At 32.9% G+C, this 17,035-nt stretch overlaps 1 protein-coding gene across 1 annotated transcript; it reads left to right on the top strand.

Moving 5' to 3' along the window:
- Nucleotides 1-14,492: 14,492 nt before the first annotated feature.
- On the top strand, nucleotides 14,493-15,523 carry LOC129942815 (uncharacterized). Its single transcript, XM_056051896.1, has 2 exons — nucleotides 14,493-14,506; nucleotides 15,019-15,523. The coding sequence occupies exon 2, from the start codon at nucleotides 15,043-15,045 to the stop codon at nucleotides 15,415-15,417; it is 375 nt and encodes a 124-aa protein (XP_055907871.1). The 5' UTR covers nucleotides 14,493-14,506; nucleotides 15,019-15,042; the 3' UTR covers nucleotides 15,418-15,523.
- Nucleotides 15,524-17,035: the final 1,512 nt, after the last annotated feature.

Below are 17,035 nucleotides of genomic sequence, written 5' to 3'. Positions count from 1 at the left end.
ATGCTGTTGATGTTGATGCTCTGTGCTTATGTTATGGTGCAGGTGTTACGAAAAATACAAGATTTGTATTTTTCGGTCGCAACAACACTTACTTGGGAGCGGCCGATGTTGATGTTGACTTCTAGGCTCAGTATTTTTCGGTCGCAAGTACCGCTAGGTGGGAACGACCGATGTCGATGGTGCAAAGACAGTGCAAATGCATTGGATGGCCTTGGCATTGGCCTAGTTGTGAGTAGATGATGACTTCTGTGCTAGGGTAAGTGCGATTGACAACAACAGCTATTCTTAAAAGGTTGATGATGAAGGCGTGCTGATAAATCGCAACGGTTCATTAGTTGGTCATGGCCTACGTTTGTTTGGTGAGCTTGGAGACAAGTTAACAAATTTTTGACAGCTAAATTGGTTGTGTGATGGTTGGTTACAAAAGACACAAGATAACGTTGAAGGTGGATTGGTCGTAAGCAAGGACGAGTTCTTGAACAATGATTCTTGAGTTCTTGATTTAGCGAGGTGATGCCGACTGCGACTGTTGTGATCGTTGATGCGATTCTGATGTGTTGGCTGATGTAGAACTGCGATGTGATTTTGCCTCGATGGTGTTGAGAATTTTACACCGTCTCTCCATAAATGTGCAGAGATCATTCCAGGATGGGAATTCAAAGGCGTCATTGTTTGTCAGGGTTGTGGAATCCAAGTTTTGGGTGAGTATGGTGACAAAAAATATAATTAAATTAATCTTGTCGTTGGACATGTTGATATGATGATGCGGACGTGACTTGTTTGTGTCGTTTGTTGACACTATCGATTTAAATAGATTTAGGATTTATGTTTCCTTTCGGGTTTAATGGTTTTCGGGTTTAATGATTTTCGGGTGCAAGTAAATTGTGACGTGTTTACTAAAAATCCCAGCTGTAGAATAGGGCTAGGTTAGGTTATAGTAGCTGTCCAAGATTGAAACGAACACACTTAGACCAGTTTAATGGCCCATTGTGATGTTGTGATGTTTTTTGTGACTTGACACGTGGTGATGTTGTTCCACCTGGTGCCTGCCCTCCTCACAGCGTCTTGCATTAGCAGCAGTTTACAAGTAGCGATTGGTATGCCAATACTTGCCAAACGTGGTAGGATGGGCTGTACTGTACCGTTCCTGGCGAGTTCACCTGCCTTACAGTTACCTGGAATGTCTCTATGGCTGGGCACCCAGCAAAGGTGAATATTAAACTGTTGCGCCATCTCCATTAGAGATGATCGACAGTTATGGACTGTTATAGAGTTTGTAGAGACAGAGTCCAGAGATTTGATAGCAGCCTGGCTATACGAGAAAATACGGATATCAGATGTTGATATCAAATTTTCTTTGAGCCAAGACAAGACTTGTTTTATCGCCAAAAGTGCCACCTGGAACACGCTAGAATGATTGAGAGGCGGAATGAGAGACTTAATTTCAGTCGTTCAGAGTACACACCTCAACCTTCTTCTTTTGTTTTTGACCCATCTGTGTAAAAAAGCTGTATAATCAACGATCCATAGATCAAAAATCACGGTTGGCTAATCCACCACCTCCTAGGCCATCCAACTTAAAGCCTCCGCAACCAATGGAGATTGATCAGTCAATCCAATCGCGTAGAAAAAATTACATGAATCGACCAACCAGCAACGGAGATCAAAACAAAAGAACAAACGGATTTGGCAACTTACCCAGGAAGCAACAATGTGTTTTCGCTACCAAAACAATAGAAGATCAAGAAGATTTGAAAGAACTTTTACAGGACTATTTCTATTCTAAAGAAGACGAAAACTATGGGAACAATGAAACTGATTACACAGAACTAAATTTTACCTCTTAGTACCATACCTAGTGTATGTTTTAAGAGATGGCGAAGTGTTAAAATTCTTAATAGATACTGGAGCAAACAAAAACTTCATATTTAAATCAAGTTCCATCTGGATAGTGGATCTGCAAATGGATAGTTAAAAATAACTGAAAAAATTAGAGCCCTATTTTACAAACCCGTAAGCAACAAAACCTCGTCGATTTTGTTTGTTCTTCCCGGACTAACCTCTTTTGATGGTATCATAGGTCATGATACGCTGAAAGAGTTAGAAGCTATAATCTAATCTGATGGGGTGGCGCAACAGTCCGTTGTGAACCAGGGCCTAGAGACTTACAACTCTCAACCATTCCAGTGTGCTAGTACTGTTGTCAGGAATGAAAGGGACCTACAATTTTAGGCCGAATCCGAACGGCTAGTTTGAGGAAGCACTTTTTCATGACGAGAATTACTCTTGAAAGATTTGTCAATTCCTCGCAAGAGGCAGTATCCGCGTAATTTTTTTTTAAATTAGGGTGGCACAGGCAGGGATTGAACCCAAGACCCCTTGCATGACAGTCCAAGGCATTTTTTTTTTTCAAATTCATTTTTATTTATTCAATCTTAAACCTATCTTAAAAAATTCATAAAACTAGCCTAATTATCCATAACTTACAACTAACTTAATGGTCCCATACGGACACTCTAAGCTAAACTATAACACTAATTACTAATGCCTTTCGGCCTTAAGATCTATTTTACTTCAATTTAAATTTTATTTGTTTTGTTTTTATTAGAAAATTTTGAAAAAACTAATATCAATAACCTTTTTTATTTATTTTTACTTACAAACTACTTAAAATAAGGTCCTTAAATAAAACTTAAAAACTAACTTAAACTACCTATTCTACCTATAAACTACTTAAAACTAGAACAACCACAGCAGCAAATCTAACTATCTAACATTTTTGTTTTTCATATTTCGTGGTCTCTCTTTTTTTTTTTTTATTTTTTTTTTTAATGTTTTTTTTTATTTTTTTTATTTTTTTTTTTTTTTTTTTTTCGTGCCACCATGCCTATTCTACTTAAAACTAAACCCTAAACATAAAACAAGTATGTAAGCCGGCCAAGGCTTAAAACCCCATCCCGACTACCCAATATCAAGTGCCGATTGAAGCCACCAAAACTTTTTCTCCTGCTTCACCCTATCAGTTCGGTCCCGTTCGGACACAGCCCTATTGAACCGAAGGAGCTCTGCTCCGCCTTGTGCCATGACGTCCCGATTGTACAGGAGTCGCCTATCCACGGTTCTTCGTCTGACGTGTTAGATTAATGGAACTGCCAATCTATCCTGTATCAGACCGCATCTATCTAAAAAGAGGAATGCCTCTAGGGGAATGAAGCCGCTCAAGCGTGCACTCTCAAAATACTCGTCGTTCGGATAGAACGCCCCGAAAATTAAATTATTGGTCGAAGACATAGCTCTTGCAATGTGACCTCGAACGAGTTTTATCACGAAATTGTCAATTCTGTTGATTCGAGCCCCGTTGTATAGGACCTCGTTTGAATAGTAATGCATATAAGAAGATTCGGCTGTTCGATATAAGCCGGTACAGCGTCGTAAACACTGCCGCTCGAACACCCGAAACTTCTCCATCTGGGAAGGGGCAACGTTGAACCACACAGGACACCCATAAACGATCATTGGCCGTATGAGGGCCATGTAGCAAATTACCTTCACTCTGGGGTCAAGCCGACTGCTAAAAAACAGTCGTTTCGTCAGAGCGAAGGCTCCTCTGGCCCTGGTCAGAGCAGCATTTATATGTCTGTCGAAATAAAAATACTGATCTAACCAGATACCGAGGTACTTCACTACACTTTTGCTCGCCAATGGCTGCCCGTGAAGATCAACGATGACCATCTTGCGCCAATTCTTGCACGTATCCCTCGTGGCCCCAGCCAACGGAGTACGGAACAGAATTGTCTCTGAATTTTGGATATTTATTTTCAGTTTCCAGTCGTCGCAATATCGCTGAATCTTGTCGAAATCACGCTGCAAGAGAATTCTTATAACCTCAACCTTTCGGGCCGTTCTGTACGCAATTAGATCGTCGGCGTACGCAATTGCCTTTGTAAGACTACCTACCAGATCGCTGGTGTAAATGATGAAGAGAATCGGCGAATTGACCGCTCCCTGTTGAAGACCATTTTTAATTGTGAATGATGTGGTAGAAGTTACATTGCCATTTTTGACAACAAACTTTCTACCGTTAAGCATATCATAAAGTATATACAACAATGGCTTGCTTATGCCAAGCCTGCTCAGTTTTGGGTAAAGACCCTCTAACCATACGGTGTCAAAGGCCTTTTCCAAATCAACCAGAACAGCACCTGTGCATTGTTGTTTTGATTTATTCCATTGGATATCAGAAACGAGTTTAGACGCAGCATTAATTGTGTCATGACCCGCCTTGAACCCGAACTGTGTATCCGGAATTATTTTGTTGTCCGCAGCCCACTTAGTCAGAGCCCTGTTAATGATTTTTTCGAAAACTTTGCTGATGCTGGGAAGAAGACTTATCGACCGAAGATTTGACGGGTTGGAGTTGTCCTTTCCCTTTTTCGGGAGAGGATGAACCACAGCAGTCTTCCAATGCACTGGATAATATGCATTATTCAGTGCATTGTTGAAGAGTGTGGTGTAAATGTCAATTGCTTCCGTCGGTAAATGTCTCAGTACAACGTTGGATATACCATCGACACCTGCTGACTTTTTGTTTTTTATTGAATTGAAGATGAGCTGAAGCTCAACCTTACCACAGCTAAAACTCCAACAATCCAAAGTACGAAAAGAAGAAAACGATCAATAAACTGGATAGGATCCGCTTTGAAATGGCTGGCTGGTAACCCAGATGCAAAATAAAAAATTAACTAATAAAAGCAATAGGCAGTACCACTTAAATCAATATATAAGTGCAGTAACTAATACTCTTATTATAAATATAATGACATAATTGACAAAATTAATGTGAATCATACCGAGAAATACGAACAAATTATCTATAACAAACTTGGCCTTTTAAAAGATGTTAGTTAAGATAGTTATGGCAGCTCACTTTGCAAAAAAAAAGGAATTGTAAATTCGAATTTATTGAACAAAGTCGAAATTGCAGATATTTATTTTGTAAATAGAGACACTTCCATTTAAAATGAGCTTCAGGCTATAGAACCAGATGCTGAATCTATGATGCTTGTTAAAAATTCTATCCTACTTTACGTTATTTACGGTGGGTCAAATAAGACTCGACCTTCAATATTTGCATAAGCTACATTTAGATTATGTGGAGAAACTTTCGTATATACATATCTTCAAACACTGGATAATTCTTAGGGTCAGATTTAACTATTCTTTTTATCAGTATAGTAATTAACTTAGTTTTGTTTATTTTTATAAGACGATAATCAAAACATAAGAAAAAAAACTCTTATTCCCCAATTTAATCCAGTAAAACTCAATTTAGACTCATCCAATTCAATTTCTACCCAAATTATAACAATAGAATCAGTTAAAAATTAAAACCTTACCTGCGAAACGCAGATACTTAAGAAAGGGGGAGTTAACACGACACGACACCTAATTTCCTTTTCCCGTAAAAAACCTCTTTTTATTTTCCAAAACCCAAATCCAAATAAATATTGACTTGTATTGAATTGTATATTTTATCTACATATATCATTCGTATTTCTAAGAATTATTTTGACACAACAAATTAAATAATTTATGTAGCGTAAGCATTATTTTGAAAAACAAACTTGTATTGAATTGTATATTTTATCTATGTATATCATTTGTATTTCTAAGAATCATTTTGAAACAACAAATAGAATAATTTCTTTAACATAAGCATTATTTTGAAACCACAAATTGTAGTGTAAGCAATTTTTAAGTGTATAAATATAGGTAAATAATCCCTGAATGTGTTTTTTTTTTAAATCGTGTGGCATTACACACGTTAACTTCCATTGACCATTTGTAGTAGTAGGTAGTACAGCAACTACCAGCTCTATTTTTTAAGAAATTGAAAAAATACTCGACTCTATTCTTAAAATTAAAATACAAGCCTAAAGTACTATTCATTTGTAAACGATATATAAATGTATTTAATTGAAAGCACCCCATAACCCACACCATAGAGGAAATATATTATATATATTATATATATTATTATATATATTATTATTATATATTTCCTCTATGACCCACACGTTGAATCATTCATTTCAAAATTTATTGACAGATGGCTCAACATCTCAAAATCATCACATCTCAAGATCAAGTTACGGATAAAATTTACATGTCAGAATTTTGGAAAAAAATCGGTTATCATTCAACGTTTCAAATAAATATTGTTTTCGAAATTTAGGTAAGTTCGTTTATAAACTGATGTTACTTCCTTACAGCTCAGCTGCTGCTAAGTGATTAAAACTAAAGGCAGACTTAATTTTGATACCATTAATAATAAAATGCTTGCCAAAGAGCTTCAAGATGAGAAAAATAACCAAAGCGTTTGGTCTGCAAAAACATTTTTTTAAATTTATTTTATATAAATTTTACTAAGCGATAGTATTCGATCTCCTGACATATTAGGATCTGTTAATATATTATGATCTTAAATAAAGAGGCTGGGATGCGACCCACACTGATAACTTCCCATCCCGTCTATCGATTTGCCTTGCTTAAATGGTTTGCAGGATTTATGTTTTCTTAATAAGTTGTCAGTTGAATAATTCTAACAAATTTAAAAATTACCAACAATATTTGGAATATGATGAAATAGTTTGATTTCAAAATCAATTTCTGTCAACGAAATTTTTTAGTCGAAAACCAATTTACATACTATTTTTTGTAGATTTAAGTTTTTTATGAAAAAACTGACTGTTATAAAAAAATTACGGAATGTCGGAAACAATATTCTTTTTTTTCAGATGTCAAGAACCTTATTCTTCGCTGCAAACAATTATTTCGGAGATATAACTATTTTTTGTTCGTCAAATATTCGAGGTGACAATTATTTTTTTGTCAGCTTTTTGATTTATAAAAAAACGTAAATTGAATTTTTTCCAAAAAAAAAATACTTGTTTATTATCACATTACAATATATTTTATAATAAAAAATTTAATTCAAGTCGCTAGCATTATTGGTTTGTGGGCTATTTTGGGTTGACCAATTTTTTTGAGAGTCCTTTTTGTATTTTTCTGTATTATTGTCTGTATAACAAAATTTATTTGAAGTCGATATCTCTACTGGTACGGACGTACGAATGTACGCACACACGTACGCACAGAAGTTTCATTAAAAATCGTTTATTTAGACTAGAAATCTTAAAACGTCCACAAATCGGATTGATTACAATAACTTTCAATTGGAAGTTACAAACCGAAGTTCTAGCCCATAGGATTCAATATTAATAAGTATTTTGCGTTGTCATACTCTATATGTTAATTTTGGGACTCAGTGTGCATGAAATAAATCCTGCACATATGAGGTGGCATGGAACTTTTTTTTGTTGAGATTTTTTTCTTTTTTTCTCTTGTACGAACAGGGTAAAATATTTTTAAATTAGGTATCTTGAGTTAAATTTTCATTGAATGCAAGAATGAAAGTAATGTAAGTTAGTGCGCAAGAGATAACTTAGGACAGTTATGATGCTTGTTTTTTTGAGATTATTTTAAGAATGTTTGTGGTTAAAAAGTGGCAAATAGTAGTACATATTTGGCTGCGGAAGATCAGGTTACATTTTTTTGCTCCTGGTAATGCGCCCCCAGAATTTTGCGGCCTGTGCATTTGCACATCTTGCACATATGCTTTGCCCGGCCCTGCATGGCAGCCAGTACCCCTAAGCTCCGAAAGCAGAAGGATAGAGTTGAATTATTAAATGCTCAAATGGAAAATGATTCAATGTTTTAGGACAAATTATGGAACATTTTAAGAGAGTGAAGTCAGCAGGATCCTTGTATATAAACTGAATAGTATTATCATGGAACAGAAAATTTTGGTACGAAAGGCGGACCATGAGGGCGCTGTGTGTACGGAAATTTGGCGTGGAAGCTAAGAGCGACTGGAAAATAAAATTTTGAAAGCAAGAGTGGGAATGAAAGGAGTATATTATTTTGTTCTCATAAGTATTAGGATGTGTAAGGGAGTGAGCTGAATCAGCTGTTTATTTCAAAACAAATGAGAAAATGTGAAAACAAAAACACAAAAACACAAAAACAGTTCGTTACCATAGTTACCTTGGATTTTTTTGTGCCTACCTATCAATGTAAAGGAGTTATGCGTATACATATCGTTATAGCTGTGAATTATATGCTTTTCGCAGTAGGTATTTTGCTTGACGCAAATTATATTCATTTGATTTTAGATTTTCAGTTTTTGAGAAATTTGAAAATTTAAATGCAACGTTTTCAAATTTCATTCTCTGTAGGATTCATTGTTGCCATATTTTGAATATGGGGTATAAGAAGTATGTACATATATGCATTTTTTAATATTTATATTTATACAATGTAGGTATATGTAGGTAGAGGGTGGGTATGTAAGTAATATCTAAGGAGATTGACATGTAGTGCTAGGCGGTGGAAAATCTTTTTTTAAATACTGTTACTAAACAATGAAGCCAAAAACATCTCACGAAACAATAACGCTAGAGACTTGAATTAAATTTTATATTATATATTGTAACGTGATACCAAACAAGTATATTTTTAGCAGCACGAACATTTGGTAAAAATTGATGTTCGGTTCTCCATATACATATCGTGAAAAATAGATGGTATTGTCTTCAAATTAATATCATTCATTTAATTTGTATTTGTATTTATCGAATCATTGGGTCGATAAGATTAGATTAGATAAGATCTGGAATAATTTTATGCAACAAAGAATAACGGTTTTGAGATACCTAATTATTTAAAAAAAAGGAAAAAATAAATTGATTAAAAATACTATAGTAATGGAAAAGCATTTCGTACTCTTTTCCACATCACCCAATGGGTCCAAGTATCAGCCAGCTTTTCCATAGCACTCATTGTTGAAAAATTGTGCAAAAATATGGTGTGCAGAATATTGACAGTTTCTTATTATCTTTAAAAAAGTTTATTAACTTCCCATAGGAAGTTATTGTAATGGGTCCGATTTGTCAAATTGAAAATTTTGACATTTCTCGACGTTTCAAGGTCCCTAGAGTCGAAATGAAAGATTTTTAGAAAGATGTCTGTGCGGGCGTGTGTACGTACGTTCGTACGTCTGTACGTCCGTACGTCGCGTCCGTACGTTCGCGACGTTTTTTTTCGTCGTCCATAGCTCAAGAACCAGAAGAGATATCGACTTCAAATAAATTTTGTTATACAGATAATAAGGCAGAAAGATGCAGGAAGGGCTCTCAAGAAAATTGCGTGGGTGGTTTTTTTACAATAGCAGTTTAAAAAAAAGGTGAAAATTTTGGTTAACCCTTAATATCTTACGAACTAAAAACGCTAGAGACTTGAATTAAACTTTATATAATAGACTGTAACGTGATCTCAAAGATGTATATTTTTTGAAAAAAAATCTATCTAACGGTTTTTTTCCAAATCAAAAAAACTGAAAGAAAAAATTTGTCACCTCCTAAATTTAACGACTAACATATGATTTCATCTCCAAAACAATTTTGAGCAACGGAGAATAATGTTTTAAAAATCTGATAAAATTTTGAGAAAAATCGAATTGACAGTTTTTTTATAAAAAATAAAAACCTACAAAAAAAATTAACAAAAGTTGGTAAAAATTGATTTTCGACTCAAATATCTTTTCAAAAATTGTAGATATTGGCATTTAACTACTTTGTTTTCAATATTCGATAGAATTTTGAAGAAAATCGAATTGACTTATTTTATCTTATAAGAAATATTGTTTTCAACATTCAATAAAATTTTGAGAAAAATCGAATTGACAGTTTTTTTTATAAAAAATAAAAACCTACAAAAAAAATTAATAAAAGTTGGTAAAAATTGATTTTCGACTCAAATATCTTTTCAAAAATTGTAGATATTGGCATTTAACTACTTTGTTTTTAACATTCGATAGAATTTTGAAGAAAATCGAATTGACGGTTTTTTTACAAAAAATACACAAAATCGCACAACCGCCAAAGTTGAAATTTTGAAAGTTTTGAATTTGAATTGATTGAAGGCAACGAACCAATTTTAAATATAAATAAAAAAACGCTGCAATTTACATTCGAAAGAAATAGGACAGGGCTGCCACTTTTGAACGTGAATATAATAGAATAATTTACTAGTAATATAAGATTTGTTTTTCATTTCACCTTATAAATGCGTACCTACCAATAGGTATACGAAAATGCATTTACGTGAACTAAAATTTTATTTTAATGTTTCCGTGAACTACAGTAGATTTCAAATTTTAACGTATGAAATTTAAAACCATTTTATATTACATAAAACATGTTTCACAATTAAAATTATAGGAATTGCTAATTTTTTTAAGTGAACAATCACTGAAATGTAATTTTAATCTTCACCTGAATTTTATTCTAAATTAACCTAGTTATGTTAACAACTTCATATAGGCATACATACTCTTAAATGGATTTTAAAAATAAAATAAATTAATACTGTGATTTGTAACTACCTATATGATTGCGTATTTACTATGCTTAAGGAATAGAAAACATTAATCTACATTTGTTCGTTATATTTCTAAAAATATCCAACATTGTGAAGGTGATATAATATCTACCTATATTTAACCTTATAAAAAACAAACAATAAATATCTGACCATTATGAGCATTATATTAATTTTCTTTCTCATTACCATTTTAGTCGAATTTGAAAAAGAAGTACCTACTTAAAGTTTCAAATTGGGAACCGGAAACAGTTTGTACTCATTCAATCCTTTTTTGCCTTGTTGATATTTTTCAATATTCCTCAATACCTACCAAGCAAAAATAACACATTATACATATTTGTATAGAATATGCATTGAAAAATAATAACAAAAATGCCTTTTCATTTCACTCCCTCCAACTATCGCTAAATTTGTATACATTCTTCTCTATCTTCATTTCTTCAATTATCTGGAAAATTATTATTTTATATTGGAATTCTCGCTCATTCTTCCCTCACCGCAATACATTCCACACGTTAAACATGTGGAACGAATTGTTTAGGAAGTCGTAGGAAGATGTCAGGTCGAGCGTTCCTCCTTCATGATAGTACTATTCAAATATATATACAAAGCTTATGAGAACAAAATAATATACTCCTTTCATTCCCACTCTTGCTTTCAAAATTTTATTTTCCAGTCGCTCTTAGCTTCCACGCCAAATTTCCGTACACACAGCGCCCTCATGGTCCGCCTTTCGTACCAAAATTTTCTGTTCCATGATAATACCTTTGTATATATAATTGAATAGTACTATCATGAAGAAGAAACGCTCGACCTGACATCTTCTTACGACTTCCTAAACAATTCGTTCCACATGTTTTGCATGTGGAATGTATTGGGGTGGGAGTAAAAATGAGCGAGAATTACAACATAAAATAATAAACTTCCAGATTATTAGAAAAAACAGAAGATAGAGAAGAATGTATACAAATTCAGCGAAAGTTCGAGGGAGTCAATGAAAATACATTTTTGTTATAATTTATTATTTATATTTTGTATAATTTGTTATTTTGATTGTTTGATTGGTTGATTGGCAATGAAATCATTTAAAAAAACACACAGGACAAAAAATTGAAGAAAAATTAGAATACAAACTTTTTGTGGTTGCCAATTAGAAAAATTAAGGTTTTCCCTATTTTTTTCTAATCATTTTCAAATGAGACAAATATTTTTAAACCATGCTAACAATAGTGCGAACATTTTTAACTTAACATAGGAAGTTAGTGTAATGAGTCCGATTTGTCAAATTCAAAATTTTGACATTTCTCGACGTTCAAGGTCCCTAGAGTCGAAATAAAAGATTTTTAGAGAGTTGTCTGTGCGTGTACGTATATACATATGTACGTTCGTGCATCCGTAAGTTTGGGAACTTTTTTCGTCATCCATTGCTCAAGAATCAGTGGAGATATCGACTTCAAATAAATATTTTTATACCGACAGATAATAATGCAGAAAGATGCAAAAGGGTTCTCCAGAAAATTGCATGGGTGGTTTTTTTGACATAGTAATTTGAAAAAAAGGGTAAGTATTTTGATTAACCCTAAATATCTCACGACGATACAAAAGAAATATATTTTTTGAAAAATTCCAATAAACGTTTTTTTTTGTAAATCAAAAAAACTGAAAAACAAAATATTGTTCGCCTAGAAAATTATACGAACAAAAAATGATTTTATCTCCAAAACAATTTTATGTAACAAAAAATAATGTTTTTGACATCTGGTAAAATTATGAGAAAAATTTAATTGACAGTTTTTGTACAAAATATAAAAAAAAACAATACTGATACTTGGTAAAAATGTACTTTTACCTCAAATTCCTTTTCAAAAATTAAAAACATTGGCTTCAAATTAGTTTTATCTCACAGAAAATATTATTTGCCACATTTACCTAATTTTTATTAAAATTCAACAGTTAAGTAGTTAATCGGAATGGGAAGTTATCAGTGCGGGTTGCGTCCGAGCCGCTACATTGAAAATATACTCATGTTAAAATAACAGCTTTAATCACTTATTTAAAAACTCTTTTTAGTTAATTTGATGTTAGCATCGTAGAAATAAATCAATAGTAATTGAGGTGAAGATTAAAATTGACAAGGATTTTGTTGGAAATAAAAAATGTATTTAATTTTGATTTGAAATTTGATGTGTATTTCTTCAATGTTAAGGTTTTTTATCTTTATTCCTTAATTAAATTCCTTAAAATTAGAATGTCATTTTTAAAACGTGATAATTTAAATAATTCATTACACCTGACAAACCAAAACCATTTGACAAACCAAATATTTGAAGATAGTGTAGTAATCTTTAGCCATTTGTCCGTTTTTTAAAACAACCAAAATTAGGGTGAGAAGAATAGTAGGTTTTGTTACCTTTTTGGTTTAATACATTAATTTAACAAAGTTATTCCCTAGAAACTTCCCTACATTTTGTTTAGAAAAAAGTCTGAAGCTACTATTAGAAGGTCAACGTAAACGGTCAATGCGTTGAATCTTTGACGTCAAATAGACGTCATTTGTAGATCTACAATAATTCAAAATCACACAATAATTATGTAATATGCTTACACTGTACCCATTTTAACATTCTTTCACACCATTATATGAAAAAAATAAAAATAACGTTGGCTTAAATAAAAATTATTTTGTCTAATCGTGTGATAGTCAACATCTTAAGCATTGACGCTTTGAACGTTGACACAGAATATTTATATGTTTTTATGACGTCACAGAGTCAATGCGTTAGCCCTTTAAGTTCATTGTTTAATTGTAGCTTGAGTCATGACTTGACTCCAATTACGAAACGACTTTAGTCCTTACAATTCAGCTTAATACACACCAACTTCCTTAATACTTACTTTTCTACATACCTACCCAACCCACCCACTACCCACATTACAATAAAAAAAAAACAAATTTAAAAAATACCTACATCGAATGTATTTGCTATGGAAAAATTCAAAATATGGCAACGTAGAATTGTATCAAAACTGAAATTTGAAAACGTTGCTTTTAAATTTTCAGATTTCACAAAAATAGAAAATCTAAAATCAAATGATACAATTTTCTGCTAAAAAATCTAAAACACGTACAACTAAATGTATTGTATATGCATACCTTCTATACATTGATAGGTATGAATAAAACAAATATCAAGTAACGTTGGCAACGACTAATTTTTGTTTACATTTGAGTAATTTAATTATTTATTTTGTGTTTCATGATAATACTATTCAAATTAATATACAAAGTGCCTGGTTACACAAGCGCAAAAAAGAATTAATTCAAGAAAGAGAACGGATGATTTTTAGAAAGAAGGAAAGGGATGGAAAAAATTCCAAGTTTCGTCTTTTTCCTCATTTTCAGTTATGAGTTTTGCGTTAAAAATCATGTTTCTTTCTCAAAACGATCTCCTTTTGACATACATTTTCATTTCTATTTGCTGTCGAAGTAAACAACAAATTTGCTTTTGTTTTGCTAGTGCTGTTTTCATTTCTTTTTTTAATTCAAAAAACAATTATTTTAAGGCAATGGCTAGTTGGACTTGAGTTCAAACGCTTAAATTATTAGAAGTGGTACAAGACTAAATTTATTTCAAATTTGTCACGCTGACTATAAAAACCGGGTTAAAAAGTCACAAAGTTTGTGAAAGATGTTATTCTTAAGCTTAGAACACTTCAAACGCAATATTTAAAAGAAAAAAATAGCATTATCCGTTCAAAAAGAAGTGGTGTGGGTGCAAATGAAGTGTATGTGCCTATATTGTGGTGCTACGACAGGCTCAATTTCTGGGATAACACCGGTGATGAGGTTGTTGGAGAGTCAAATATTTCATTTTTGTCGGTAAGTCAAATTAGAATTGAAAATTAAATAAATATTTTATGTTAATGAACATTTAAGTTTGTGGAGCATTTTGATCCCACATCATCGGAAAAGACATCCAGACCCTTACATACAACAGTTCCGGTAGGTAGGTTAAGAGTATATGTATTTATTTCCCGAATGAGTGTTTAAACTATTTTAAGGCTATTATATTGCCTTGCCTAGCGTGATGTCTTGTGAGGTCAGCCTTCTCTAGTAGTCAGCCATCTCTTCATTAAAATCGGCATAGTAGTAGTGATACCGTAGAAGGATTATCAATACAAAACCCACATCATACAGGTGGAAATAAATAGATTTTCAATTTGCAGATCAATACGCGATGTATGTATGTATGTAAGAGGATTGGTGTGTCCAGAAATGACAGAGCGTTGTTGTCTAGATTTTGAAGAGAGCATGAAAGGTGACATCGGAACAGTACTTAAAGTGGATACAGTCTGTCGCGCACATATTCGTACTCGGGGAGTCAAGAGCTTTCATTTTATATATACATATTTTAAGTGGTTTCATAAAATTTGGGAGAGTTTTAATACATACATACATCTACAATCATACTATCATATTCCAATTAACTACAAAAATGCTTTTTTTTTCAATAGAAACGGAAAGGTAGTGTATCAAACATGGAACTCAAAGCGCTACAGGCGCTTTCAGCGGCTGATAAAATAGCTAATGCGATAACAAACAAACCATCCTCAGTTCTTCGGCATTTCTTAGGCAATTTAGAAGAGGAAATGATAGTTGTAAAGGATGAAGATCTGATGCGGGAGATGAAGTGGAAGATATATGACATCGTTAAACAATTCCAAATCAAACAATGTAATGTAACCGTACCACCGTCAAGATCTTCAACTCCATCAAGATTTACCAATTATTCCAGAGTAAGGTTGTTGTCTGAAGTCACCGATGAAGAAAATTCCAATTCTACAAGTTCATCAAACAGAAACATAATTGAAAGTTCAATGGAAGATGTTTTTGATGACGAAGATTTTTTATAAATAATTAATAGTCTTTTTTGTGTTTCGTTTTTTTGTTTTGTTAATTTTTATTTTTGTTTAGTTTTAAAAAACTGTGGTAGGTATTGTTCATTGCTCATATTTTGTTTTTTTTTTTTAACCTTTATAGTTATAATATATAGCACCATCCGTCTTGGAAGCTCTAAAACCTATGTGCTTGCCGTCCATGGCACCTAAACATAATGGAAAACTCCATCGACGTGAATAACCTTCAGCCACATCCTCTCACTCCATAAAGCTCCTCGGAAACTAAAAGCAAAAATGCATAAATTCAAAGTAAAATCATCGTTATCGCATAACAAACTTTTAAATATCTTCCTTTTAAAGATGAATAAATGGCAGAGCAACATCTGGGTATAAATTTGCTAATGAATGAGTGCGATAGCCGGTTTTGAAAGTCCAAGCTCCTGTAAGATTCCCCAGTAGCAAGAAAACGTAGTAACATGGCCAAACTTTCTCGACGATCAATCGGATCTCTCATTTGAGTCGTCTCTTCGAGAATCAAGGGTTCCACAAGTTTTAAAATTTCATTGAAACATTCTTCGTCCATTCTTAAATAATGACGATAACTATCTTTGTCATTCAGACGAAGTTCATCATACAAGAACTTAAATGAGCTATTTTCAATCCTTTTCAGTCTCCATGTCTTAACCCATTCCCTTTATTTAGAATTTGATGTTTCTTGCTTTTCTTTTGCAGCCGCATATAATGACAAAGCAGCTGCAACACACGTCATATATCCTGCTGCTGCCAACAAATCTTCCTGCATTATGTATGTTTTACTAAAAAAATTATCACCACATCGTAATCCAAATAAGCTCTAGCAAACAAAAACAATAATAATAACTTATAATAGTTTATTCGAAAAGAAAGTACCTGACGCTGAGTATAGTTTTTGTGTTTTAATTTCCGACTGTTCCTGTATTGTCAAATTTTCTTGCATGCCCACTTAATTTGTTTTTCTGTGTGTATCCACAAAAGCAATTCTTTTTTGCGCTCGTGTAACCAGGCACAAAGATAATACTATTCAGTTTATATACAAGGGCAGGATACAATGTTCCAAACCAAAGTGATTGAACAACTCGAAAGACGCAACGAAATTGCAGAAAAACAAGTAAAAAAAGGATATTTTTAAGTTGTATGTGTATTGTGATAAATTTTGTAATTGAATTCTTTTCTTTTGCTTAGAGGCTGGTTATAATTATCAGTAAAATTTAAAACAGAAGGAATCTGATATGTTTTACTGATAATCGTTTATAGCAATCATCAAATTTACGTAATTAAATTGTTGTTTCCTTTCGATCATAACATAGAGCTTCGCGCCCCAGACAATTTTGTTACTGTTGCTTTCATCGGTAAAATTTTTTAAAGATGTGATCGGAACAGTACAAAATTGGAACATCAGCAGTAAAACGAAATGGAATTTTGTTTGGCTTTTGGCAGTCCGCTGTTCGGTAAAATGAAATTTTTTCATTAAAAATTTAAAATGGATTTATAATTTAAATAAAATTGTAAATGCACTGTTTCTTTTTGAAAAAAAATACTTGAATAAAGCATTCATCTTATTGCACCAATCTTTTGCTGGAAATAAATATATCAA

This window comes from Eupeodes corollae, chromosome 1, assembly GCF_945859685.1.
Source record: "Eupeodes corollae chromosome 1, idEupCoro1.1, whole genome shotgun sequence".
NCBI lineage: Eukaryota > Metazoa > Arthropoda > Insecta > Diptera > Syrphidae > Eupeodes > Eupeodes corollae.
Note: the sequence above shows the minus strand (reverse complement) of the source record. Positions and strands in the feature narration are given on the sequence as shown.

Excerpts from the sequence above, each read along its gene's own strand:
- LOC129942815 (XM_056051896.1), top strand. The coding sequence starts at position 15,043 with ATGGAACTCAAAGCGCTACAGGCGCTTTCAGCGGCTGATAAAATAGCT.